This window comes from Dermochelys coriacea, chromosome 22, assembly GCF_009764565.3.
Source record: "Dermochelys coriacea isolate rDerCor1 chromosome 22, rDerCor1.pri.v4, whole genome shotgun sequence".
Classification (NCBI taxonomy): Eukaryota; Metazoa; Chordata; order Testudines; family Dermochelyidae; genus Dermochelys; species Dermochelys coriacea.
The window spans coordinates 11,517,182-11,543,544 of NC_050089.1; the positions used below are offsets into that span (position 1 = coordinate 11,517,182).

General features: G+C 46.3%; 1 protein-coding gene across 5 annotated transcripts in view; it reads right to left on the reverse strand.

Moving 5' to 3' along the window:
• The window catches only part of GRIK4 (glutamate ionotropic receptor kainate type subunit 4), a 294,856-nt gene that overhangs the window by 180,334 nt on the left and 88,159 nt on the right, over nt 1–26,363 (reverse strand). For 4 of the 5 annotated variants that reach the window (XR_006276691.1, XM_038380428.2, XM_043501059.1 and 1 more), the window contains exon 2: nt 12,280–12,411. Coding sequence is in view for 4 of the 5 variants with exons in the window: in XM_038380428.2 (XP_038236356.1) it covers nt 12,280–12,361 (82 nt within the window). In the remaining variant the exon portion in view is untranslated. Of the gene's footprint in view, nt 1–12,279; nt 12,412–20,402; nt 20,535–26,363 lie in introns of those variants that run through there. The other variant, XM_038380426.2, reaches the window with a different exon arrangement.

Genomic DNA, 26,363 nt, shown 5'->3' on the forward strand with positions numbered 1-26,363 from the left:
AACCCATCAGCATGTCCCCCTATTCTGGAGAGGCACAGCAGGTCCAGTTCTTCCACCAGCACCACACACATACCCCTAAAAAGCGGTGCCTTTACTTCAGGAATCCCTGCAGCAGATTAAAACTCAGTTTATTAAAATAAAGCAGTGCTCTAACAAGGGTAATCCACCGATAATTTCACTCATTTAAGCCCTATTTCATCTCAACCAAGCAGACTCATTTCCATTTAGCATTCTTAATTCTTTTAGCACTCTCAGTCTCCCAAATTGGCTTTGACCGTGGCATTGACATTCAGCCATCATTTTCAGATAAAGTTCCATTTAGTCTCTCCAAACCCCCACAGCTTCGGGAAATGCAAGTGGAATTCATTAACAGCGTCCTTGGGAGAATAACCATTCCACCCTGCAGCCTTTGCCAGCTGAGAGCCACTGGCTGGCAAGGGTTGAACCAAGATGGGCTACCGCTAGGCTACGTTTCACTTCCATGGTGGATTTTCTGTGCTCCCTCATCCCACACACATGATGTTCAGATCGATAACGGAGCTCTGTGCAGATATCAGAGCAGCTGCTTTGGTATGATTCAGTGGCAGATTGTTCTGATTTCATTTGCGATCCACAGGCTAGATGTCTGCCTGTTAGATCCCCATTGCGGGTAAACTTTATGAGGGACAGTCTCATGCTCCTATTTCATTCCAAAGGAGCAACGTCCTGTCAATGCAGGCAGCGGAACTCAATGGGTTTGGGGAGGCTCCTTCCCCGGGGACGTTTGCTCACATGCATTTTGGTGCAGCCTCGTGTAACTGGGCTAAGAGTTCCGAAGCCATATGAGGGTTTTGGGAGCCCAGTTCCCATTAATTGTGAATGCAAATCCCTTAGATGGCTTTGGAAACTTCAGCCTCTGTTACTAACCAAAAACACAAATGAATTTGCTGTGAACCCCAATGGGCTCTAAATCAGTAAAAATCAAACCACACGGTTCCAGTGTAATCCATCAATTGGATAGCTGCTTCCCTCACTTGGCCAGGTCCCCATAAGGAGGGATTGTCAAGCAAACAGACCAGAGCTGCATGAATTCCTCCAAGCAGCCAAGAAAGTGAAAGGAGAGGAGAAATATTCCCTTTTCCCAGCCTCCAAGAGTGAAAGAAAATATAAAAGAGGTGGGAATCCCAGGGGAGCCACCAAATAACTATGGCCTGGCATCCTGAAACAGTGCTGCACCAGCTCTGCACCAAGAGTGGGGAAAACAATGCGACATCATGCCATAACTAATCTCTCTCTCTCTCTGTGGCACCATTCAGTGTTATAAGGGGCTTCTCTGTGCCACAAGCCTGCAAGACACTAATCTACATATTCCATCTGGCCTGAAATACATTAGAGCCGGATGAACAATCTTTCAATGATTTTCTACTTCTTTTGCTGGTGAATTCCTCTCTACAAGTTGCCTTATGTTTATTAATTATCTGACATCATTTGTGAAATAATTTCTGCAAATAATTCTTTAACAGTGGCCAGTTGATGAGAAGTTTACTGCAGATAATTGCAATCCCCATGGTTTTGATTGGCCTTAGAGGTCACATGGTATTTTTCAGTTCCCTGACTCGATGGGCAGAACGCTTACCTCTGCATTGTGAACATTTCCGATAACCAATTAGAAATTTGCTTTCAGTGAATATTCATCTGTTTTCACTTGACTATCACTGGTCCCCTCTAATGTTCCTGCAATATTCATTGTGAGTGAACACAAAACAGAGATGTGAACATTTCTGAATAGGAATCTTTTTAAAATTTAAAAACTGGAAAATATTCCACAGTATTTGCCCAGCTGTACACACAACCTACTGGCTCCATTGTACAAGCATATAAACAACATTTAGTACTTCCAGTGCCTTTCTTTGGGAGAGGCAAAGCACTTTACAAAGATGGGGGTGGATAATCAGCTCCATTATGCAGATGGAGAAAATGAGGCACAGAGGGGAAGGGGGAATGTCTATTTATCTGCACAGTCATATAGTCCTATCATCTTGGTACCTGAGCACCTTCCAAGCACGTATGGATTTTACCCTCACACAGTGCCTGTGAGATAGGGAAGTATCATGAACACCCAGTTTTTAGAGAAGGGGAATGGAGGCAGAGAGGGACAAAGTGACCTCCCTCAGTGCGTCTGCGACTGAACTGGGAACAGAACCTAGATCCAGCCCAGTGCCTTGATTACATGACCACGCTTCCTGCCCCAAAACTTGTCCACACACACAGCTGGGAATAGTCCCAAACTCGCAGTCTGGTACCATCTGCTGGAGGTCCCCAACTCACTCCAGCTCATGCAAATGCTGGATCTCTTCTCAAGGGCAAATACCACTGGCAAGGCCGGATCCACCATGCTGCCTTTATCACCTTGAGCAGCCTTTCCAGAGAGTCTAACAAAGTCCATTCTCAAGATCCATATCCGTTCTCCCTGCCCACTGCTATATCTTCTACAGATGCTGCCCCATGACCACACCCAGGACTGGCTGAAGCAGCTGCCATGATGCATGAGGTCGGGCCAGCAGCCGGGGGGCAGGCAGGACTCCCCAGCGCAGCCTAGCCTTCTAGCTACCGTGGGTTCCAGCTGAGACATCCAGCCCAGGGGAGAGGCAGCAGCATATGTGCCAGATGCCAAGGTGGGGTGGGGGAAAGGGCACTGGCACCTGGGTGACGGACATTGGTGCACAGGGCATCAGCCATCCACTGTGGGGTGAGGGGGGGAACCGCACGCCAGCCACCCAGGAACTGCCAGAGGAATTGCTGTAGGAGCTACCAGGATGCCTCTTCACAGCCTGAAGCCAGCTGCACACTTCGCCCCCGCCTCCAGTCTCACTAGCTCCCCTAGCCCCCTCCATTCCTGCCATTCACAGGGAGTTTCTGTGCCCACGCAACTTGGTTCAGAGAAGGCAGCTGAGGTCATAGCAGGTGCACATCATTACTTATCAAGCATCTCAAAGCAGCTGACCTCTCTGAAGGATGATGCAGAAGGAAGTGCTAGGGAACAGCTGGTGCAGGCAGTGCTGTGGGTATTATTCTGTTTTGCTTGTCCTGCCACGTAAGGAACAATTCAGCTTCAGGACTCTGAACACTGATGTTTTTAGTTTGAGTCACTAGAAAACCAATAAATACAAGCCCCAGAAAGAGGTGATTTTCCTGCAGCAAAGACCTTTGTGACATGTGGCCTCTTTAATAGCATTGCCCTGGGACTTTGTGAGTATGTTACAGTAAAAACTCGAGCCCTTCTGTGGTAGATATGACAATATCCTAGACAAACCTTGTGGAATTAAGTTTAATACGTTGGGGATCCATTGTATTCAAATTGTGGTTTTGTGTGTGTGTGTGTGTGTGTGTGTGTGTGATCTCTAGCAGACTAACTAATGCAATCTCTGGGAAGGATTAGGAACTTCAATGGACTTTTGGAGACAATACGTTAAGTGTATTTCCTAGGAGGGGTGAGGGGCATACAAATGACCCGCCTCAGCATCCATCCTTTTGAAGCTGCACCTGGAGAAAAACCCATTGCCTACTAAGAATCTGCTCCTCGAAATTCCAGATCAAAGACCACCCAACTATGTAAAGGACCGACTAAACTTGTCACGAGTGCTCAGAAACATCCGACAAACTTAAGACAGAGAGATTGACACAGTCACACAGGGTGTCTGTGGCCAAGACAAGAACCGAAACCCCTCTCTTCTGAGTCTCACTAGTGCATCCTTCCTCTCATCTTTTGGATGCAGCCTTAAAATCTCAGCTTCTGTTCACATTCTCTGGACATTAAAGATCCCTTGGCAGTTTCAATAACAGAAAGCAATTAACCAAACTTTGCACACCCTCCTCATCCCCAATATTGTGCAGGGTGCTGACTGGTTGCTACCTTCCCACTTCAGAAGTGGCTAGCATATCAATAAAGCTGTTTATGCTAAGGGCAGCTTTTCACTGCAGTTTTAGCTTGAGGTACAATTTGAGAGGTGCCCCTTACCAGACTCCCGTCCACACACCAGAAACCCTAGTCCCAATGGTGCTTTAAACTCAAGCTAGCTGGCCTGTTGGGGAGCGGGTAGGTTAAAGCTTGAGGCTTGAGCTAGTAACGGCAGTGGGGATGTAGCTTGAGTATTGCAGTGTGATGGCTCTCACTCAAACCAGGCTAACTCCAGAGGTGTTAACTTGAGTGTAGATAACTCCAGATACCTGTGTAGCCAAGACAAGCCCTACAAAGTGTGTGTGAAATCCACAATACATAGCCTAGCTCCTGGCAGAGGCGAGGGAAAGGACTGGACATTAGCTATTTATAACACAGACTAGTGCAGAAGCCCATCTCATGCTGCATAGGAGCTTTCCATGGATGTTCTAGCTTCAGTGATGGCTGGGATCTGGAACTAATTTTGGCAGCTGTTTGAGTATCCAGGGAGGCAGGAGTCTTTTGCTTTCATTCACATAAAGGATATTTTTTAAGCTAATGAAAAATGACAAAAATAGCTTTTACTATGACTGGTTTTCAGGCTATTAAAGAAAAGAGACATGTTAAAAAATGGCTGAACCCTAGACACACTGAAAACCCTGCTCAGCAGCAGTATGGTACACAGTCACGAGCAGTTTATCAGTGTTGCATTGCTCCCATTTCCTGACCTCTGGCTCAGACACAGGCTTGCAGCATATCCAGGAGGAGACAATAAATCAGGCCTAGAAAGCATGTGTGTGTGGGGGGGTGTCTACAGTGGATGTATGTCCCTCTCTCCCATCATTCCTAAAGTGGCTGTAGTGGACTTATACCTTAAAGAGATCTGACATTTAAGTGATCGGCCCCGTTCTCTGGCTGCTGTCCTTAACATAAAACTTTCCACTTCCTCCTGCTGCATTAGCACCTACAATAAGACCTATGCAAATTTCAAACCTAACACAATGTAGTGCAGCACACGGTACCATTCTGCTGCAGTATCCAGTAGTTCCACAGTTTTACTAGACTCAGCCAAAGCATAAACCTTGCACTACACATAACGGTTAGTATTAACTTGCTAACTGTGTGGCGTGATCAGCACCCACAGCCAGGCAATGATTTCACAGTCAAAACAGTTTATGCACACATATGAATCCGAACAAAGCTTGGGGCCTTTCTGGGCAAAAGCCACCAATCTCCATACAACATTGATCCCATCCGTGCCAGTTTTACATGCCTCTCGGATATTACCAGACACTAAGAGATCAGTAAAGATAATTCAGTCCAGTGGAAGCAGGGGAGGGAACGAACCCAGCCCAGATGCACAAACAAGGCTCAAAGGGGTCGTTTGTCTCACTGAATCCAACTCTCTTCTTCCTGCTTTCCAGGTGCTCAGTCCTAGCCAGCCTCCATCGCCTGCAAAGCGGACACAGTAGGTCTGCTTATCAGGAGTAAGGAGTGTTGACTGCAACTGCTGCGGCAGTAAAACTAGCCAACACTGAGGAAGGGACCAGACTAGATAACTAGGCTCTGCCAGCACAAACATTAGACATACCACTCTGAGACAGATCCACAGATACAGTAAGACAGCATTTCCTCATTCGTTTTGGGCCAGATGCTGCCACCAGTGTTCACACCGAATATTCCTTTACTCTGCAAGTAGTCCCAACAGTGAGTAAGGGTGTCAAAGGCCAGCCCATTATTGTTTAAAATCTGAGAAGATTCACTGGGCTTGCCAGCCATGGCTGAGTGTACTTAACATGGGAACCGCCTGTGTCTGGAAGATGATGGCTCAGCCTGATGCATCAGAGGAAGGTGAAGCCCTGGCCCATTTGTGCAGTGCTGTACAATCCGCTTGCCTCACACAATTTACAACCTACAGCACAAAATGTGATTACCCTTCTCTTAGCCTGTATGACTACAGCGGTTATTAAGGGTCATAACATTATCCCAGTGCCTTTTAGAAAATCCAGCCACAGCCTCTGGATCTGTGACCCTTCAGGGCAATGAATTTCACAGGCCTTCTGGAAAGAGAGAGAGAGAGAGAGAGAGAGAGAGAGAACCGAAGTTAAGGAAACCAAGAACAGAAGCATGGGGTGCAGAGGGGACGTCATGCAGAGAAACCTGCCTTATGCAATTACTCAAGTGACCGACAAATATCAGTTGCATAATGGAAAGGTCCTCCACGGAATATGGAGCAGAGTTGTACTGGGAGAATTTGGGGTTCCTTTGAAATGGGCTATTAATGCGGCAAGTTGCATATGCAAAGTGGATGGATAGTCTCTTCTGTTGATTTCACTTGAATGACTAAGATTAAAATAAAATGACAAGAACAATGTAGAGTAAGCGAAGAGGAGACAGAAGAGACATTCCGAGATTTGTTTGGGATCCCTAGATCCCAGAGACCACTGGTTCAAATGCTGCCAGGGCTAAGTTAGGCAGATTAATTAAGAACCATGCAGGTTACCGTCTGGAGATCTTTCTGATGGGACCTTAAAAACCTGATGTCCTAACTGCTCTGTGTGGATGTTTTCAGAAAAACAGGGCTTTGGCCAAAATCTGACACCCCCGCCCCACTGTAGGACAGTTGGTTCCTGCCCTTCACTCCAGAGGATAATGTCAGGTGAGAACGGTGCTTACAAGCTACTTAGGTTCAGCTCTTCTCTTGGTGGCCATATCTAGAGATCCCTACTCAAGCAACATACTCCTTAGCTTTCAATGGGAGTGAGAGTGGGCACTTTTCTCAGCTTGCTGTGTAAACAAAGTCCACATGCTCTCCAGACTCAAAAAACTTATCCCTTTCTGCCGTTTGATTTTATTAACAAGGAAAACAGAGTAATTAAGTTCAGCTCAAACCTTCTCCTCAAGCTTGACTGCTCCCAGAGTTCCTCCCTCAGAGCTGCTCAGCCCACATTCTAGATCCTCTCTCCTCAGACAGCCACTCCCATTTCCCTGCATTCAGGTGGTGTTAATGAGTCACCTGACTCTGTGAGTTAGCAGAACCCATCTAATCTTTTCCCAGAAGGATCATCAGCTGCTAACAGGGTGGGGTGTTTCGGGCAAACATTGATAATATGCTGCTACAGAGAATTTTGCCTGGTTATCACTTCAGGATTTAGTGCATGGAAAGAAAACTGACCCCCTGCCTCAAATAAAGAAACCAGTTCTGAAACCACACAAGGCAAAAAAATGTGCCTGCTCATTTAGACAAGAATGAGTCAGATGATAGACCTCAGCTGACATGGGCACTGCAGACCCTCTTTCAGCATGCAGATGTCATGGACAGAACAGTATCAGGAGGCTTTTCCCACAGGGCTAGGACTCCTTTTTATTTTGGAAGGGCCCACTGTGTCCTGGCTGTCTGGAAAGACTGGCATCTTTAAAAGCCCCATCAAGGACCTGAAGGCTAGGGCTAAGAGAAGTGGTATTTTTATCAGCTGCTGTTTTCCCAGGCAGACAAGGTGCGTGAAGTAATATCTTTCACTGGGCCAACTTCTCTCAGTGAGAGAGACAAGTTCTCGAGCTTATTCTGAGCTCTTCTTCAGCTCTTGAAAGCCTGCCTCTCTCACCAACAGAAGTTGGTCCAGTGAAAGATGCTGCCTCGCCCACTTTGTCTCCCTAATATTCTGGGACCAACACAGCTACAACTCTTCCTAGGCAATCAGTCACTGGGATGGGGATATGTGGGGAAAAATCAAAAGAAATCAAAGGGCATTTCCAGAAGATGAATTATGGAAGGGGCTGGAATGTTTGGGGATTTATGTGCATATCTTGGGGAGCATAAATAAAACATCACTCTTCTAGAAGAACTGTAAAAACATAATTAAGAGGCTGAAGAGCGAACAAATGAATATTGTACTTTACTGCACCTTCCTCCACACTCCAGTAACAAAAGAAGAACAACAATGAATCTATTTCACCTTAATGGACTTGACTGGGATTTCTTTACAGGGGGAAAAAAATGGAACATTTACAATGTCACAGCCACACTAATTTAGTAGAACATGCATCAGCAAGGATTTTATTTATGTTATGTTAGGTCCCCCCTTTCCCTCTCTCCCACTCTAAAGATTCCTTTAAGAATGTGATCTGACAACCTTGAATGAAATATAAGAACGACAATGACTAAAGAATTCTTCTGTTGACTAGCGACCGCTTGTCAGAGAGGTGAATTCCCCACACTGACACAAAACCCCCCTTCTGTCGATGCAGGAAGCATCTACGCCATGGTACTACACTGGCACAGCCGCAGTGCCAGAGCTGTGCTGATGTAGCATAGATATACCCTGAGAGTCATGAGTTCCAGTCCTAACCCTGCCTCTGATCTGCAGTGTGATATCAATCAAATTACCTCCCTCCCCCCGCCCCCGTGCCTCACTTCTTCTGCCTTTGAAAAAATGGAGATGAAGATACTTCCCATGCTGTTTCTTATGCATTGGAGGAGCTCCTGTAAAAACTACATCCTCCTCCAGGCCTTTCTTTAAGCTTCACCTCTGCTGCAATGCCTACAAGATGCTAGGCAGGGAGCATGCTATAACTATTCTTTATTACACCAAACAGGATTGTTTCACTGTTTCCATCTGTCACCTCATTGTTGGCAAGTTCCTTAGGACAAGGACGGCCCTTTTGATGTACCTGTACAGGGCCTAGTACAACAAGGTCTGATCCTTAACTGGGGCCTTGAGGCACTACTGCAATCCAAACATAAAGAGCTTGGAGATCTCTGGATGTAAAGTGATGCGTTATTTATAATAGTGGCTTTGCTCACACATGTCCACTAGGGCATGAAGTTATGCGGTGCAGGGGTGTCCACAACTTTCAAAGTTACCTGTGGTCGATTTAAAAAAAGGATTATTTTTAATCCTTTAACAAGACTGCTGTTCGAGTCCGGTATACAGGAGTCAGCTAATAACATATGTGTTTTATTGACCTACTTTTTTTCCCCAGTTCAGCTGTTCTCCAGTCCGCTCTGCTCCCTTCTGACTAGGTGTAATTAGTTCCTCTCCCTTCTGAATAGGTGGCACTTAAATCTATTGTTCCCAGAATAGGTGTGATAAGTGGGCAAGCAGTGCACTAATTACAACTAGCCAGAGGAGCTCAGTAGAGTTAATGGCCCACCAGGAGTTTTGTTTTCTTAAATGTTGTTCATATTTATAAGTGGAAAGGTTTTCCAGCACCAGATCCTTCTCTTGGCGCATACAGCTCATTTGCTCCTTGCTTGGAGCATTAACCCAGCTTCAGTCGCCTCCTTTAGGTCCCAAGGCAAACTAAGGCCTTGTCAAAAAGAAAAGGAGTACTTGTGGCACCTTAGAGACTAACAAATTTATTAGAGCATAAGCTTTCGTGAGCTACAGCTCACTTCATCAGATGCATTTGGTGGAAAAAACCAAATGCATCCGATGAAGTGAGCTGTAGCTCACGAAAGCTTATGCTCTAATAAATTTGTTAGTCTCTAAGGTGCCACAAGTACTCCTTTTCTTTTTGCGAATACAGACTAACACGGCTGCTACTCTGAAACCTAAGGCCTTGTCTACACTCAGGAATAGCAATCCATGGCCAGACATTATTGTAGTTGCATTGATATCAACCATTAAGGCCTCAGTTATGCTGGAAAATTCCACCACAAAAGAAAATGTGTGAGCATACTTTGTCTAACATGATGTTCAAGGCTATTTGGAGTGACTGTGGGTAAAGACAGGTGCATTTAAAACTCATGTGAGCTGCTGGTAGTTACATGGAAAGGATAGTAGGGTTAACCACAAGCCTTTAACACAGTTTTAAACATGACCTTCCTTGTCATGGCTATTAGCCAGGATGGTCAGGGTGTTCTGGGTGTTCCTATACCTCTGATTGCCAAATGCTGGGGCTGGACGACAGAGGATGGATCGCTCGCTAATTACCCTGTTTTGTTCATTGCCTCTGAATTACCTGGCGTTGCCCGCTGTCGGAAGACAGGGTACTGAGCTAGCTGGACCATTGGTCTGACCCAGTCTGGCCATTCTTTTGACCATACTAAGTGCATTTAACACTGTCTTAATAACTACTCACACATTTCAAGTATTATTATTTATGATTAACAACCTTCCTTTGCAGTCCTTAGAGAACATTTTACACCTAAGCCCACACAAAATATCCCCAGCACTCTCCCCAGTTACTTGGGCCGGGCAGAGGATTTGTCCATAGGCAAGAAATGAGATCCAATCAGCAGAGATGATGCAGTGCGATTGTCACATGTGAACCACAAATGCTGGAGACATAAAATACTCAGCATCCAGAACCTTTAGATTTTTTTTTTTAATGAAAGAATGTATGCGAGTCAGTTTCCCCTCCCCCCGCCCCATATGTTACCCACCAGGTACAAAGGGATTAATTTCTTTCTTGAAAGAAGACAAACAAGGGCGGGAGGAAGTCACCTAAAGCATGAATGAATTACAAGGAACTAAATTCACTGGGGAGTAATTAATGCAAACCCCTCCAAGGTAAACAAGTCTGCAGAAGTACCGATCTCTGGGGGAAACTGCAGGGCATGATTTGAGCATGTTCAAGAGGCCCAGCAAACAAAGAAATGAAATCCAAGAACCCATGCGACTGCTGTGACCAAGAGGGACGGACCCTGCAGGAAGGCTCTGAAGTAGAGCTGGTTGGAAAATATTCATCAGAATACCAAGCAAAAAAAGTCTTTTTTGCAAAACTGAAATTTTCCACGGGCAAAAAGTGAAATTGACAAAAGCTTCCCAAGAGGGCTGCCAGGCTGAGCACTCTTTGCCCCTCCAACAGCTCTTGTTGATTTCATTTCCAAAGTTCAAGTCCTGGCGGGAAGCCGAAAAATGACTTTCAGGTCTCCCAAAAAAGGATTTTATTCTTGAAAGCCCTTCTTGCAAAAAGCTTCACCAGTTTGACACATTTTTTTAAACATGATATATTTCACGGGAAGGGATTTCCATTTTCCAGCCAGCTCTAGTTGGAAGGATTTTGAAACCTACCAGGGTCTTCAGAAAGAAGATGAGTGACAAATGGTATGACAGATCTGCCTAAAAGCTAGGTTTTTGTTTTTAAGATATTTTTTTTCCTGTAATGCTTTTGTTCTAAGTAAGTCTCTTGCTTTCTCAAGGCTGGTTGGTCACTGGTTATCCCTGTTGTAGCCCCAGGAAGAGGACAGGAGGGCAAGTACTGAACTAAACTCAGACTTGCTGAAGTGGTCAGAAGGACAGGAAGAATTGCAATCTAAATCCTCCCCAGTCTGGAGAGAGAGGAACATGATTTCCACCCTCATAAAGGTGATAGCTTAAGGTCTGGCATGCCCACAAGGAGGCCATGAAGGACTCAGAGGTACAGTTACCTCACGAATGGAGACATCCCTCACCCCAACCCCAGCCAGCGCACGATCAGCCCTTGCCGTATTTATCAGCTGTGCCGTGCTCTATTAGCAAAGCGGAGAAATGGGTTTATTCTAGCTGTCACCTGCATGTGTCACAAACCGGGAAGAAAATAGATTAGCCTCTTATCTGCTACAAAGAGTTAATAAAAGCAGCATGCAGCTCCAGCGACAGCAGGCGGGAAAGCTGTTTCCTTTCTTAACAGCAGAGCAAAGTGTCCATACAAGGCAAGTTTCATTACCGGAGTTTCTGGCTGCATTTCTTTTCTCTAACCCACACGGGCAGCGAATAAATGCCGATGGTCCCTGCTTCCCAAACGCCTTTTAATACACACAGGGACGGCTGAATAAACACGGGTCCCTTGTGAATTACACGTCTTGGAGATAGTAATGGCTCTACAATGCTGCTAAACTGCATTCAACTTCAGTTCAACGTTTCTCAATCTCCCCAATGCGAGGACAAAAAATATATGTATTTTTTGCTGTGGAAAGACTTTTTGTTGTTTGTGTGTAGAGCGCTTACAGAAGCATTCAGCATGAAAGCCGAGGGAAAATCAAGTTATATTCCATAGCTCTTCTTTCCTAGGTGGCTTTCACCACAAATTTATCTATAAAAGGGTAGCAGTAACTTGAGGAAAACAGTGCAAACATGAATACTCACCACAAGCTGCATTTGATTTATGCTCCTGTAGTGACGGCACCATCCCTAGCAGAGAGCTAAATCTAGGTAGCTACAGAGGCCTGGCTCACTAGACTGCTGGCTTGATATGGAGAGTTTGTGAGACTAAATCACAGGTTTAAACAGCAGCCTCGCTTTACGTTCCCAAGCGCCCAAGTGTGGAGTAAGACAAGAGCGAGCAATAGCGGACTCGGGCTTTGTATTTTCATCAGGAGCAACAAGTGCCTTGGAAGGGTGATTAAACCCGGCGTGTGCAGGAGGTTTCTTACTCACCGATCCTCAGGGAGTGGGGGCTGGCAGCGATCTTCATTAGCCACACCAGAAGGAGCACCAGAGGCGCCAAGACCCGGGGCATCTTCTATAAATCCTCATGGAGCCCTGTGGTGATCTGGGCATGACATAACTCTGCAAAGAAGGAACGTTGTAGTGTTAGCAACATCAGCTGTGGAACCAACATTGCTTGCAGAAGCATCCAGATTGAAGGGACAGTTCCTCTTGCCTCCCCCAACCAGAGGGAAATTGGGCAAGAATGACAGGGAGCCAGATCCACTAACCATACATCCCCGACCCACCAGCCACTCCCCTGATTGCTACTCCCTGACCCAGATTCCCACCCAGGTTCATAGCCCAGGTTCCCACCTCCAAAATCCAACCCACTAACTCCATTAAAAGACGAGTGGTGGAGGGAGCCACTTGGAAACACAGAGCAAAACATTGATATAAACTGGCACTTTAAACCCTAAATACCCATATTGGTACCTACGGCGCAATTCGAGCATCCAGCTACTGGACTAGGGCACCCTAACTTATTTGCCAGCATTTGAAAACAAGAACAAACTGGTATAAATTGGCCAGCAATAAATCCGAAGGTTTCTAGCCACCAGAAGAGTACGTTTCTGGAGGAGCAGTGGGGGCAAACAACCTAAGTAGTTTGAAGATGGAGCTTCACAAATTTGTGAATGGGATTATATGATGGGGATGCCCGTGATAGCAGGGGACTGGACTTGATGATCCAGAAGGTCCCTTCCAGTCCTATAAAAATAGTATATTATATACAAATCAAGAACAAGCCCTTGTGCCTTAGGGCGTCTCTCCTTGCTTCCAGGATTGTGAGATTTTTTGCCCCCTATTTTAATAACACCTTGAAGAGCTTTGAAGATATCGATCTCTCCGAGGGTCACTGAAATATGGAGCAAAATCTCACAATCCTGGAAGCAAGGAGAGACGCCATGAGGCTCTTGCTGATCATCAAAGCCAAAAGACATGTTTTCAAAAGCTGTTGTCTAGAAAACAGACATAGCCAAGCTACAATGACTCCACTGCTCCAAGCCCTGGTTTGGGAGCAAAGCTCTGGTGACTCCATTGCCCTCCGCTTGAACTGGTGGTGGGAGGTTTGCTTCTATCATTAAGCCTGATGTGCTAATTATCTGTCACAATCTATCACGATCATTTTGCTGATCTATAGCACGGGGCTGTTGCACTATTGATAGTGGTTTTCCTTCCATCCCGGGAGGCAGCTGCAGAACTGCATAAAGCTCACGGTGACCAGAGGTGAGAGGAAAGGAAGCTCACGGTGACCAGAGGTGAGAGGAAAGGGGACATTTGCAGAGGGGAAGGGTGATCACGGGTTGTTAATATAGCAAGAGGCACTTATTTACATACAACCCGTGGACACAGGATTTAAAATTTTCCTTTGTCATCTTGTTACCCTTAAAACCAGATTCATACAGATCCAAAAACATACACGGTGTTTTTAGATTTGTGGAATCAGACATGGCCCCAGCCCTGAAGAATTTTCAGTCTAAACAGGACAAGACACTGGTCAGCAAGATTGGAGCAGCGATGAGGAAAAGACTGTTCATGAGGGGATGGGCAGGAAGGACTGCGTGGAGGAGGAGAGGGGAAACATGGCATAGGTGAGACCAAGGAGAGGAGCAGCAGGATAGAAGGGAAAACAGAACCCTTTGCTGATTCATAGCTCTGGCATCCAGGGATCTGCCAGACAGCCAGAGGGATGGAGTGGTGTGAAATGACAAATGAGGGACAAGGAAGGAAAATAGGACCAAGGTGGCAGTGATCTCCTATAAGAACCTTCCTCTGAGGGCTTCAGCAAAACCCATTCACTGCAGCTGAGCTGACAGCACGTACGCACCCAGGGTCATGTTCACAAGCAAGAAGCTTTCTGACTTCTCTCTGGGTGGAGATGGGAGACTTTCAGCTTTGAACTCGGTGCAGATCTAAGAAGGCATCTGCACTGTTCAGGGCTGAGCCCTGCCAGATAATTCATGAGAGAGTTAAGCTGTTCCCACTGCAGTGATTTAGCAGAGAACTGATCTCCGGGAGACATTTCCAAGCACTTCACCACCAGGTGAGGGACTGTTGGGTCGAGGGGACATGGAGACATTCACCCCAGATCTCTGACTTTAATCTACCTTAGGCCACCAGTTCAAACCCACCCCAGCTTGGTAATGGCTGGAAGTTGTTACCATCGGATGGCAGCTTAGAGACCTGAGAGACAGTTGGTGTGTCTCAGTGGGAAAAGAAAAAGACACTAACCACACGGCCCCCATGCTGGCACTCCCAGCAGAGTGACCTAGAGTTCAATGGGCCACAGAGGCTGGAATGAATGCCCATCCTTAAACAGGGACCAAAGTCCAGACACACATGGTCAAGGGTGTGCGGGGGAAGCTTGCATTGCTCATTCTGACGCAGCATCTGTTGTGTGGCTGAGTAGTGATTCCAGGATTGTGCATCTTGGCATGACCATTAAATCCAATGGGGCCCTTGTCTATTACAGAAACTCTAGGAGCTAGCGCAGTACAAATAACTAGCCAGCTGAGATTGTCAAACTCTCAGCAAACCCCCACCTGGAAAGCCAGCAGTAGTGATTTGAGCACTCTGTGCTAATAGGTGCATAGGTGCTCAGAGTTCCTTCTAAGGAACCACTGCAAATTTCACCCCTTTCCTGCACACCTCATCCCCCAGGCCACCCTGAGACTGCAGCTGGGGGACCCTAGATGAGATACAATTTGGCTCTGATTCAGCAAAGTATCAAACTTAACTTTAAGCACTTGATTAAGCCCCAGGGAAGTCAATGAGAGTTGAATACAGGCTCAAAGTGAAACACACACGTTAAATGCTCTGCTGAGCGGAGGCCTTTAGGTACTTCATTGCTGTGGCTAAATCCCACCCTCTGCAGCCAGCCTTGCTATGAGCCTTCATAGCACCCGGGGGCTGGGGTGAAGGACTGCTCCCCTATCCAAAGCTGTTCAACGGCCCCTACTGCTCCTCTAAGCAACTCCATGTGGGGTAACTCATGGCCGTTCCATGTGGCAGTGGATCCACTGACCCTGTCCCACTACTGACCACCAGGCTTCATTGGGTGGGGATGAATGAGAAGCCCCAACAGAGTCGTACATAAGCTACCCAAATCACGCCCAACCCTAGGAAGTGGAGCTGTATTTAGAGCTCTTTGTGTCATGGAGAAGGGGCCAGGGTATTCGCCCAAGGGCAGCATTTGCAGGGCACTTCCTCCTCCCTCCTGCTATTCTGTGCTTCTCGCCTGTCATCCTGGCAAGAAATGAAAACCAGGAAGTGCGGGGACGGGAATACAGTGATGACAGTGCAAAACTAAATGTAATTTTTTTTTAAAAAAAAAAGTCTCAGATCATTCCCAATGATCATTAGGAACTGCCCCTCCACATTCCCAGCAGAAACAGGACTTTAAAGGGAAAGAAAAAGGCAGAAAAAAGGAAAACAATCAACATTTCCACAAACATTTTGCAAAGCAGCAAGTGCTCTTACAACAAATCCATCTGCTGCAGCCAGACACAATTACCATATCATCTCTTAGCCACAAACATGAGGAAAGTAGGATAAAGAACCCTGGTTCCTCAGCTCCACACACTCTGATCTCTTGTCACTTCAACAAAACGACATCTTTTCCAGTAAACACTAGTAGTAGTAGGTCTCACAGCTACTCTCCACATACAGCCACTAGAGGGCATCACTGCTCACTCGGACAGAGACTCACTGAGTATCGCTTACTGCTGGAGCTGTGCAGGAGGAGCTGTACAGGAAGAGCCGGGGTCAGTCAGAGGAAGCGGCTCATTCTAGTAACTGAACGGGCAGCACCATTTGATCTTTAAATATTCAGGGTAAATAGGCCTAATCCCCTGAGATGGGATATTAGATGGATGGGATCAGAGTTACTCAGGAAAGAATTTTCTGTGGTATCTGGCTGGTGAATCTTGCCCATATGCTCAGGGTTTAGCTGATTGCCATATTTGGGGTCGGGAAGGAATTTTCCTCCAAGGCAGATTGGAGAGGCCCTGGAGGTTTTTCGCCTTCCTCTGTAGCATGGGGCACGGGTCACTTGCTGGAGGATTCTCTGTTCCTTGAAGTCTTTAAACCACAATTTGAGGACTTCAATAGCTCAGACATAGGTGAGATTTTTCGTAGGAGTGGGTGGGTGAGATTCTGTGGCCTGCGCTGTGCAGGAGGTTGGACTAGATGATCAGAATGGTCCCTTCTGACCTTAGTATCTATGAATCTATTAGAGAAGAGGTGTTTTTAACAGGCCTCATTAACATCCAAAGAGAGATTATAGCTTATAGACGAAACTACTGTCCCTTGCGCTGATGAATTTATTTCCATTGGCAAAAATGCCCTTAAAATACCGACTTTGAGTATTCCATCTAGTCATTCATTTGACCCTCCTCCAACCCACTGGGGAATATATTTCTTATCATCTGATTTCTCTAATGCATAGGGACAAATTCTGAAGTCTGGACAGAGGCAAAATTTTGAATCTGCGTTTGAAATCATGGAGAGTTTTGCCAGAGAAAAGACAAAACTTTTGGCTAGTAATTTCATAATACCGGGAGCTGATTCTTACCATGCTAGCTAGCAATTTCCTGCTCTGCCACAGACTTCCTGTGTGACCACAGGCAAGTCCCTTAGCTGCTCCGTGACTCAGTTTCTCTTCTATAAAATGAGGATAACATTCCTGCCCTACCTCCCAGGACAGTTGGGAGGAGAAACACATTAAAGATCGTGAAGCACTTTGAGATCTACTGATGAAAGGCATAACGTAAGAGAATGGGGAAGTGGGAAATAAACTACCTTATATCACACCTTATCACACACCTGTGAGCTATTATTCCCATTTTAAAGATAGGGAAGTGAGGCAGAAAGAGACAACATGACTTACCCAGGGTCTAAAAGGAATCCTGTGGCAGAGGAGGGAATTGAATCCAGGTCGCTGGCTAGTGACCCTAACCACTGGACCATCCTTCCTCTCATTCCATTCAAACCCTCTTATTTGCAAACAGGGGACAGGATTTTCAGAAGAGACTTAGGCCCAGATCCTACAAGGTATTCAGGCACCTAGCTTCCTTTAAGGAACCCCAAATCACTGAAGCCCACACCCTCAGTGTTTGGGTACTTGGTGTGAAACATTATAAAGGGTCTGAGATTTGCAGAAGGCAGGTGGCCAGCACATTCTGAAAATCAGACCCTTTTAAGGTACCTCATGTGGGTCTCCCAGAACCCTGGGCCCATATAATCACTGCTCCCCTTCTGAAACTCCATCCTTAAGGATTTTTTGTTTTGTTTTGGTGATCGCAGCAGAACACTAGCGGGGATCAGAGAGCCCTCAAATGCTAAGCGTACGGTAACCTTGTTCCTTAGAAGTATTTGCAACAGCACAATCAGACTGTGGAGCAACGTATCCTTTGAGCATTTTGCAGATTTTATTTCAAAACTTTCCAGGTTATTGACAAAAAACAGCAGGATCAAGTCAATTTTACTCTAACTGGTATTAAAGCCAGACGTGTGGAACTAGCTCGCTCTTGCCACGCTACAGACACGCGCGCACACACAGTTTCTTACGCCTATTCTGAATGAAAATAAAACAAGATCCTGAGAAACAAGGAGAACCTATAACTCTCATAGACTCTGACGGCATCCAGAACCTTGCAGGACTGGATCTAAAGATACTTGAGAAGCCCTGTTATTTTTCTCTAAGCTCCCTTCTTGCACTGCTTCCTCAATTCAGATGCAGTGATGCTATGAGCAACCCCCTCATTCCCTGCACAGGATGCCAGACTGGTATTTGCCTTCCTTCTCGCCCACTCCCTCTGTATGACCGAGAGAGAGACTCTAAATACCTTTTCTGTCTGAGATGCAGTAAAGAAACTTGGCAATTGCTAGTTCCCCCACTACAACCCTGCTGCAGTCTCCCAGCCACTGACACTTCAGCTGCCAGTTTGTTCCAAAGAGCAACCAATCACAAGATATATTGTACTGGAAACTAGCAGAAGTTTTGGAAGCTTCTTCACTGCACTGGCATCGTTAACATGTCACCTGAGTTCCGATCCACTCTCCTGCCCGCACCAATCCAACCTCTCTCTCTCGCTCACTCTCTTCTTCCATGGCCTGCAACTCGTCTTCCTTCCCAGCCTTCACATTGCCGGCTATCAGTAGCATTTGGGAAGCAGACCTCTAGGAACCAGCAGGCCATCGTTGCATGATTCAGTCCCAGGGAACGTTTCAGACCTGTCAGTGTTTGTTAAATGGAATGTAAGGGATCAAGAGTGCTAACATGGAAGCAAATTGGGCTTGTCAGGGATGCAACAATAGCCATGTCGCAAAACATGATGAAGAGTGAAAAACCAAATCCCTCTATCAAGGTGCTGTCCCAGCTCCCCTGATGGAGAAAGTGGCAAGATGGAGCTGCTTAGCCTATGACTATCTCCCCAGCTATGTATCATTCCCTCCTTAATAACAGCTTATATGTTTCTCATTCCCAAAGGACTTTGGCAAACAATCCAACGTGCCAGCTAGTCACAGCTAACACTTTTCATCCACCACAGAAATGCAGCCACCTCTGGGGAAGAACACACCGGTATGTTAATGGTGCATGACACTTAGATGAGGGCAGGGTATGAAGAAGGTTGTCACAGCCAATCGAAGCGGCGGTGGGAATTCAGTTAAAAAGTATCCACACTGGAAATTGGCTGAGATGCCTAGCTCCTATATAGCACTTTCCATCAGTAGTCCTCAAAGTGATTTACAAAAGGAGGGCAGTTTAGTTATCCCCATTTTACAGATGGGAAAACTAAGGAATAGAGCAATGAAACAACTTGCCTTGGTCACTCAGCAGGACAGTGCCAGAGCTCAGACTCTAACCTAGATCTCCTGAGTCCCAGTCCAGTGCTCAATCTACTAGGTTATCATTCCCCCTTTCTTGAAAACAGTTGCATGGGATCATTAACGAACAGGCGGGGATTCATTTTACAGCTCCCCAAGAGCACAGGTGTGCAGCGGTGGCTTCTGGATCTGCATCCTTGCTGACTGAACAAACAGCAGCAGAGATCTGGGGGAGACTCAGGTCATTGGCCCTACGGCGGTGACCTCCAGGCCCCCTCCACGGCTTGCAGCCAAATGCCACCTGGGTGTGGTGAAAGGGCAGAATGCAGGAGCCATGGGGAAGCTGCTGCCTCAGCCTCACCAGCCTGGAGCTCATAGTTAAAAGCTGAACGATAAACACGGCACGTGCTGGGCATGGTTACAAGACCAGCAGGGTTGTAATTACCTAGAATGTGGAGCACAGAGGGAGGCTGTGGTCACCCAACACTTATCCACAGCTAGGAACAACTTCCCAGCGTTTTGATTGCTCGCGTGAACCCGAGGAACAGCTGGCAGGGAGAGAAAGGTACATTGGCGTTTGCCAAATGGCAGACGCTGAGCAATCACCCCCCACCCTCTGCGCACACACATCCCCCATCTGGATCATAGGCTTTGACGTGCCCAGAGAAAGCAACACAAGAACCCTTCCCCCCCACCCCACCCCACTCCCATTGCTAGATCCATGCAACAGAAGGTTAGGAGCAGACAGAAAAGCAGCAAGAACCTCTTAGTCATACATCACCAGGGTGTCGCACTGCCATTTAGGAAGGCAAAAAGAGAGCCTTGCGAGGTGCCTGCAGCGGATTGTTAGAGCTGCCCTTTCCTCCCAGCCTTCCCGAGCCCACCTCCCTCCCCTGCTCAAAATTCACTCGCTCGTTCACTTAATTGAGACACAAAAAGGTAGCAAGCACTGCTCTCCGCTTCCCTGCACTGGGAAGTTCCTTTTGCCTGAGCTGAAAAGTTCCCCGTTCTCCCGCCATGCTCACTTCCTTGTCTCTCTCTCTGTAGCAGTGCGGCCAGTTACTGAGCACCCTGTCCCTATTAGCCCCCCTTCCGAGCACTTCCATATCGCTCCTGTTGTGGCTCCCAGCACCCCTTCCCGGGGCCGTTTTACTAGCAGCTAAAGTCCTTGGTCACAAACAATCCAAGCGATCCTCAATGCATCCTCAACATCGAATCCGACATCCTGACTCGACAGTTTATACCTCACTCCGGTTCCTCAGCCACCTCCAGGACTCTTTCTCAGTCAGTTTGCTCTGGCTGGAGCTCAGCCTTCTGCCCTGCTTCCTTCACCTATTAGTGTGTTCTGATTCTGGAGCGTCTCTTCACCACACCACGCTGCAGCCCGTTTTAATAGCTGAATTACCTGCTTCCCCACAGGTGGGACTCATCTTGTAATCAGCGCTGGCTTAGCCTCAGGCTGTTACACTCTCTCCCATGCACCTGCACTTTACTGCCATGAAATACACCTTCCACACAAATTTGCTTGATAGAAGGCTTCAGGGCTGGGGTGGGGCATTTGTTAACAAACCACACACTCACCTACTAAGAGGATATCCATCCTAATAACACAGAGAAGCTTCCACAGCAAAGGAGAGGGGGGAAATAAATTCCCATCTATGGCAAATGGGGGGGGGGAATGCCTTCAGAATTGTTCTGATCGTCTTTTCTCAATTGAGCAAGAAGAGGAAAAGGGAAGGCATACAATAAATGGCTGCACTAATCCTTCTGTCCAAGGAGGACATGACCTGCAAGCTTCCTAGAAAGAGACAGATGGCCTTTGTTAGAGTCTCTGTCCGTGGTCCTGAGGCCTTTCCCAAGCCAGCAGGTTTGCAGGGAAGCCGCATGTACCTACTTTGCAAAAGCTTCTATCTGTAGCACTGAAGACATTCCAAAACTATAAACTACCCTGGAAAGCAGATCGCTGTTTGAAGCACAGAGCATCTGCTATTGTTTTAGGTCACGATACTCCAACATCCTTAAGAATATGACCCTGCCAGATAGAGAGAGGACAGATGCAAGATGTGTCTCATAAATCACTTATAGCAGTAAATGATCTAAAATCTTTGGCTACTCTCAGGACAGGAAAAAAGTGTAGTTTTTGCTGTAAACATTTTAGGCTTGAGTTTTAAAGGCATTTAGGCATTTCTACACTGAGAGTTGCAATGCCTGAATGATTTAGGAGCCCATATCTCTTTCAAAAGTGATTTAGGCCCTTAGGAATCTAAATCCCATTGGTTATGGGATTTGGCTCCTAAGTACCTCAATCCCTCTTCAACCTGAGAGTTAGGCTTCTAAATCAGTTAGGCATTGCAACACTGAGTGCAGCAAAGCCTAGATACCTTTAAAAATCTGGGACTTCAGCTATGAAACTTCAGGAGGATGAAATTAAGAGAGACTGTGCTGATGGGGTGTTTAGAAATTTTTACATAAGGTTCACATCTCAGAGTTAGCAGCTGCTCCTGAAACTACTTCCACACATTTAATGTGCTCTCTTTTATTTTACTACCAATACACTTTCCTGTGTATGTTATAGCATCTTTCTGACACAGAGAGATTTCTGTAGGGTATTTCTTACTCATCACAGCAAAAGCCAGAGGGAGAATAAACTGTTAAACCACAGAAAGCATGTATGTCTTTTCTACCGCTGCTTCTGTCTGGTGGGAAAGATAACTCTGAAAAAGCAGGTGCATCTTCCACATAGCTCCGTCTATCAGTGCGGCAGAGAACACTCCTGAAAACTGCACTTCAGCACGATGGGGAACCAAATTTACCTCCTGCATCAATGTTTCTGTTCACCCAGCCTCCCAGCTCTGGTCTACACTGGGAACTTACATTGGCATAGTTATATCTATACCTTGAGAAATATTGCAATGATGACCCAACCCCCGCCGTAGACAGTACTAGGACGACAGCAGAATTCTTCCATGGACCTCGCTGCTTCGCCTGCAAAGGTAGTGTCTACACTGAAGCATGACAGCAGCGCCGCTGTAGTGGTTTAAGAGTAGATATCAGGAACCAGGCATGCCTTCTCCATGAAAGCTTTTGTTCCTCCTATTGGAAAACAAAACCCCAGCCCACCGTCTGCAGGCTCCCTTGAAAACCAGCAGTAGCTCTGATACTTGGAGATGGCTTTAATTTTCTCGATGCACCTGGAGAGGCAGCCTCCAGCCCAAACATGGCTGTGGTCATGCTGGATCTTGGTGCGTCACCAGAGGAAGTCTGACAAACAGCGAGGAAATGCAATTTGAGCAAAGCTACTGTGACTCTCACAGCTGAAATAACAAATTAGCAGCTGCAGAACAAGGAGGAATTTTGAAAAATTGTCAGGAAAAATCAGCAAACAACATAACGGGGTCTTTTTCATTCTTTTGACAGACACAGTGAGTGATTTCCCTTTGCAAAGCTTCATCTGTGGAGAGGTTCAGATTTAAATGAAACTGACAAGAGGGAAAGGATCTGAATCAAAATCCAACAGTTGGGCGTAGCTGGGTTTTATTGCGTGGGGCTGGTTTTATATATATTGTGTGGAGTTGGTTTTATATACATTTTTGGAAGAGTTACAAACCACCCAAAGACACGTTCAGTGCAACTAAAATTTAAAACTGATACAAGGAAATACATTCTCCCCCATCACACCCACACAAAACACACAATTCACCTGTGGAACTCATTGCTACTAGGTATCATCAGAAGCAAGAGCTTAGCAGGATTCAAAAAAAGATGTGACATGTATATGACTAACAAGAATATGGAGAATTATAATAGTAAGGATTACAAGAATCGAATAATTTTGAATGGGATCTCAACCCTCATGCTTCAGGGCACACACTGAATTCTACCCAATGCAGGTAAGGAAGGAACATTCCCTAGTTATCCCAAAAAGGAGGCCTTCTTACATCATTTTCTGAAACAGCTGGTATTGAACTGGATGGAGAACTGTGCTGATCCAGGCTGGCATTTTCTCTGTTTCTGTAATAACATAGCTCCTTTTAGATTTTGTCAACAATGTATATTTAAGGGAACACACTAAAGATCGTACTTTACCCCTTTATCAACCTACACAGTTGCCCTGTGGTTCCTCTCCCTGCATTATCATCACAGTATTTGCACTGGTTTCAGAGAAGCAGCTGCGTTAGTCTGTATTCGCAAAAAGAAAAGGAGTACTTGTGGCACCTTAGAGACTAACAAATTTATTAGAGCATAAGCTTTCGTGAGCTACAGCTCACTTCATCGGATGCATTTGGTGGAAAAAACTATTTGGTGGAAAAAAAGTATTTGCACTGTGGCTTGTCAGGTATTAACTCATCTGAGGTGAGACACAGTTGGGTGGTATCTTCTTCCCCAAGCGTCAGCAGGATAAAAGCACCTCTCTCTCTCTCTCTCTCTCTGTCACACCATAGTGAAGACATAGCTGCAGGAAGGGTCATTCACTTAGCGTATCTCAGCACTGGAGAAGATGATATGCAGCGGAAGATGATATGAAAGATAAATACGTGTTGGGCTGAAACATGAAATGGAATTTTCCCCCTGCCCTACAGCGTTGTTTTGTTTGTTTTAATTTCCCCAGCCCCTTTCCCCCCCAACACACGCACACACACACACCTAGCTGTGTTGATTAGGAGAGTGGGGGGAAACATCACACCCCTTTTTACAGGTATAACTGCCTCTGCACAGAGGCGTTCGAACATGAGGTGTGAGATGCTCAAGATTGTGAGGTGCTCAAATACCATGATGGGGGCCAAGTAACCTGAGATAGCTAGGCTGGGGTACTCAGCATTTTCCAGGTGGCTGCAAGAGGAGCACTGGAGACATACCCTCTATGCAGAGCTGGAGGAGGAGGAGCGGTTGAAGCTATAGCTCAGATACTGTGGTGATGAGATCAATATGTTCCTAATAGCTCATGCTTCAGGGTTTCAGCTGGTCACCTGCAGGGGCAAGGGAGGGATTCCCTACCTAGCAATGTATTCGTGGGGAGGGTGTTGGGCCCAGGTTTCAAGGGTGAAACCTACGTATTATGAACTGCAACATCCAGTGGGGTGAGAAAAACTGCTTATTCTAGTTGTTGCCCAGTCTAATAGGGTTGAGAGTTTAGACTGCGGGCTTATATTTTATTTTGGTAACTTATTTTGACTTTTTGCCCATCACTTAATATATCACTTAAAATCTATCTTTTGTAATCAATAAATGTGCTTTACTGTTTATCTTTACCAGTGAGTTTGCCTGAAGTGTGTGGCAAATCTGCTCAAGTTTGCAAAGGCTGATGTACATCCACTTTCCATTGATGAAGTGGTGAACCAATTAATAAATCTGCAGTGCTTGCCTTCAGTAGTGCAAGACGGTATATTCCTGAGATATGAGGCAGGGGGCTGGGGGGTTGGCTCTGGTGCCTTTCTGGGTATGATTCATGAGTGGCTCTGGGAGCATTCACGCAACCTAGCTGGCTGTGGGGGTCCACATGCGGTTGTGCTGAGTGATCACAGCACCTGGAGGGGTTTGCTGCTGGTCACCAGCAAGGCGTCGTGAGAGACAGCCCAGGCTGGAGAGTTGAGGGGGCACAGTGGTCCCACGCTACACCCCGGGGATCCCATCACACAAGTTTCCTGAGTCCTAGGTCAGTGAGCTATTCACTAGCTCCCACTGCCTCCCTACGCCTTTAAGAAGTAGCACAAATTACTCCCTGCCACCATGGAGCCAAGAAGCCCAGGATGTGCCTCCGAGGCCTGGGTCCTTCCTGTGCCTCCATGTAGTGGGGCACCGACCTACCATGCCTTATCATGAGCTGGGCCAATCTAGCCCTTACAACACTTCCTTGCTTCAGTTTGCCCCGCCCTCGGTGCTGGCACCATCACTCTTCTCTGAAGCTCTCCACCTGTGGCTGGGCCACTTGAAAATTTTTCCTTTAATGTTTAAAAAAAAAAAAAAGCTAAAATCCTAAGGTTTCATCATTTTTTTTTAAAAGGAGTACTTGTGGCACCTTAGAGACTAACAAATTTATTTGAGCATAAGCTTTTGTGAGCTACAGCTCACTTCATCGGATGCATTCGATGTAGCTGTAGCTCACGAAAGCTTATGCTCAAATAAATTTGTTAGTCTCTAAGGTGCCACAAGTACTCCTTTTCTTTTTTGCGAATACAGACTAACACGGCTGCTACTCTGAAACCTATCATTTTTTGAACTGCTCGGGATTTATCTTTGTGAACAAACAATGAAAGTTTAAGCCCCGTGATCTCAAACTGCTATGAAGAGCCCAGGAAGCCATCCCCATTTCAGATACACATTTGTTTTACGCTGGTCCCTTCAAGTAAAAGGCCAGGAGAAGGCTAGAGGAGGACGACAGGTGCAGCGGTGGCACCTCAGCAGAGAAAAGGAAAGAAAGCAAATTCATTCCCAGCTGAGGGGGGTCTGGAGTTACCATTGAACAAGGGCGGGTGCTGCGTGCACACTCACTGCTCCTCTGACTTATAGAGCTGTAAAATCTTGACATATTTAACTGCTTTAAATATGCTGATAATGAGAATTACCAGGCTGACAGCAGCGTAACTTGGATACAGCTTCTGGTTAAGTCTGACTCTAAAAATCCTCTTCAGTCAATCCTAACCCTCCCTCCTCCCCACACACCTCCCCCATCTTCTCCCTCCTCAGCACCCTGGCCTCACACATCCCCTCACCAGCTGTCAACTAAGCTGGTGCTTTCCTATTGTCGCATTTATCTAGCAGAAGGACCCTGAGTACTTTGCAGGTCATCACTTCAACGAAGCAACCTCTGGAGGATATTGCAACAGCCATTCTGCACGGCTACCCTAGAGTGAGTGAGTGTGTGAGGGGGGTATGTGTATAACAAGTAGTAGTATTAGGTGAGCATAATCAAAATCACCCGAAATGGAATTAAGTCAGGGCACTGGAGCTAACAACCCCCACTCTTACAAAAAGAGCCATGGGATCTTTGATGACAACAAGCAGTCAAGATGCTGGTTTTATATCAACTCAGAGGGGCTTGCACCTCCAATAGCACATCATCCCCTCATGCCACTGCCTAAGTACTCAGAGGGAAGAACGACACCTACTGATTCATTAACACCCCTTTCATTCACCTTGCCCTGGAGATTTCCAACCCTCATACAGACCAGGCCCTAATCCGTGCAATGTATGAAATAATTATTAAT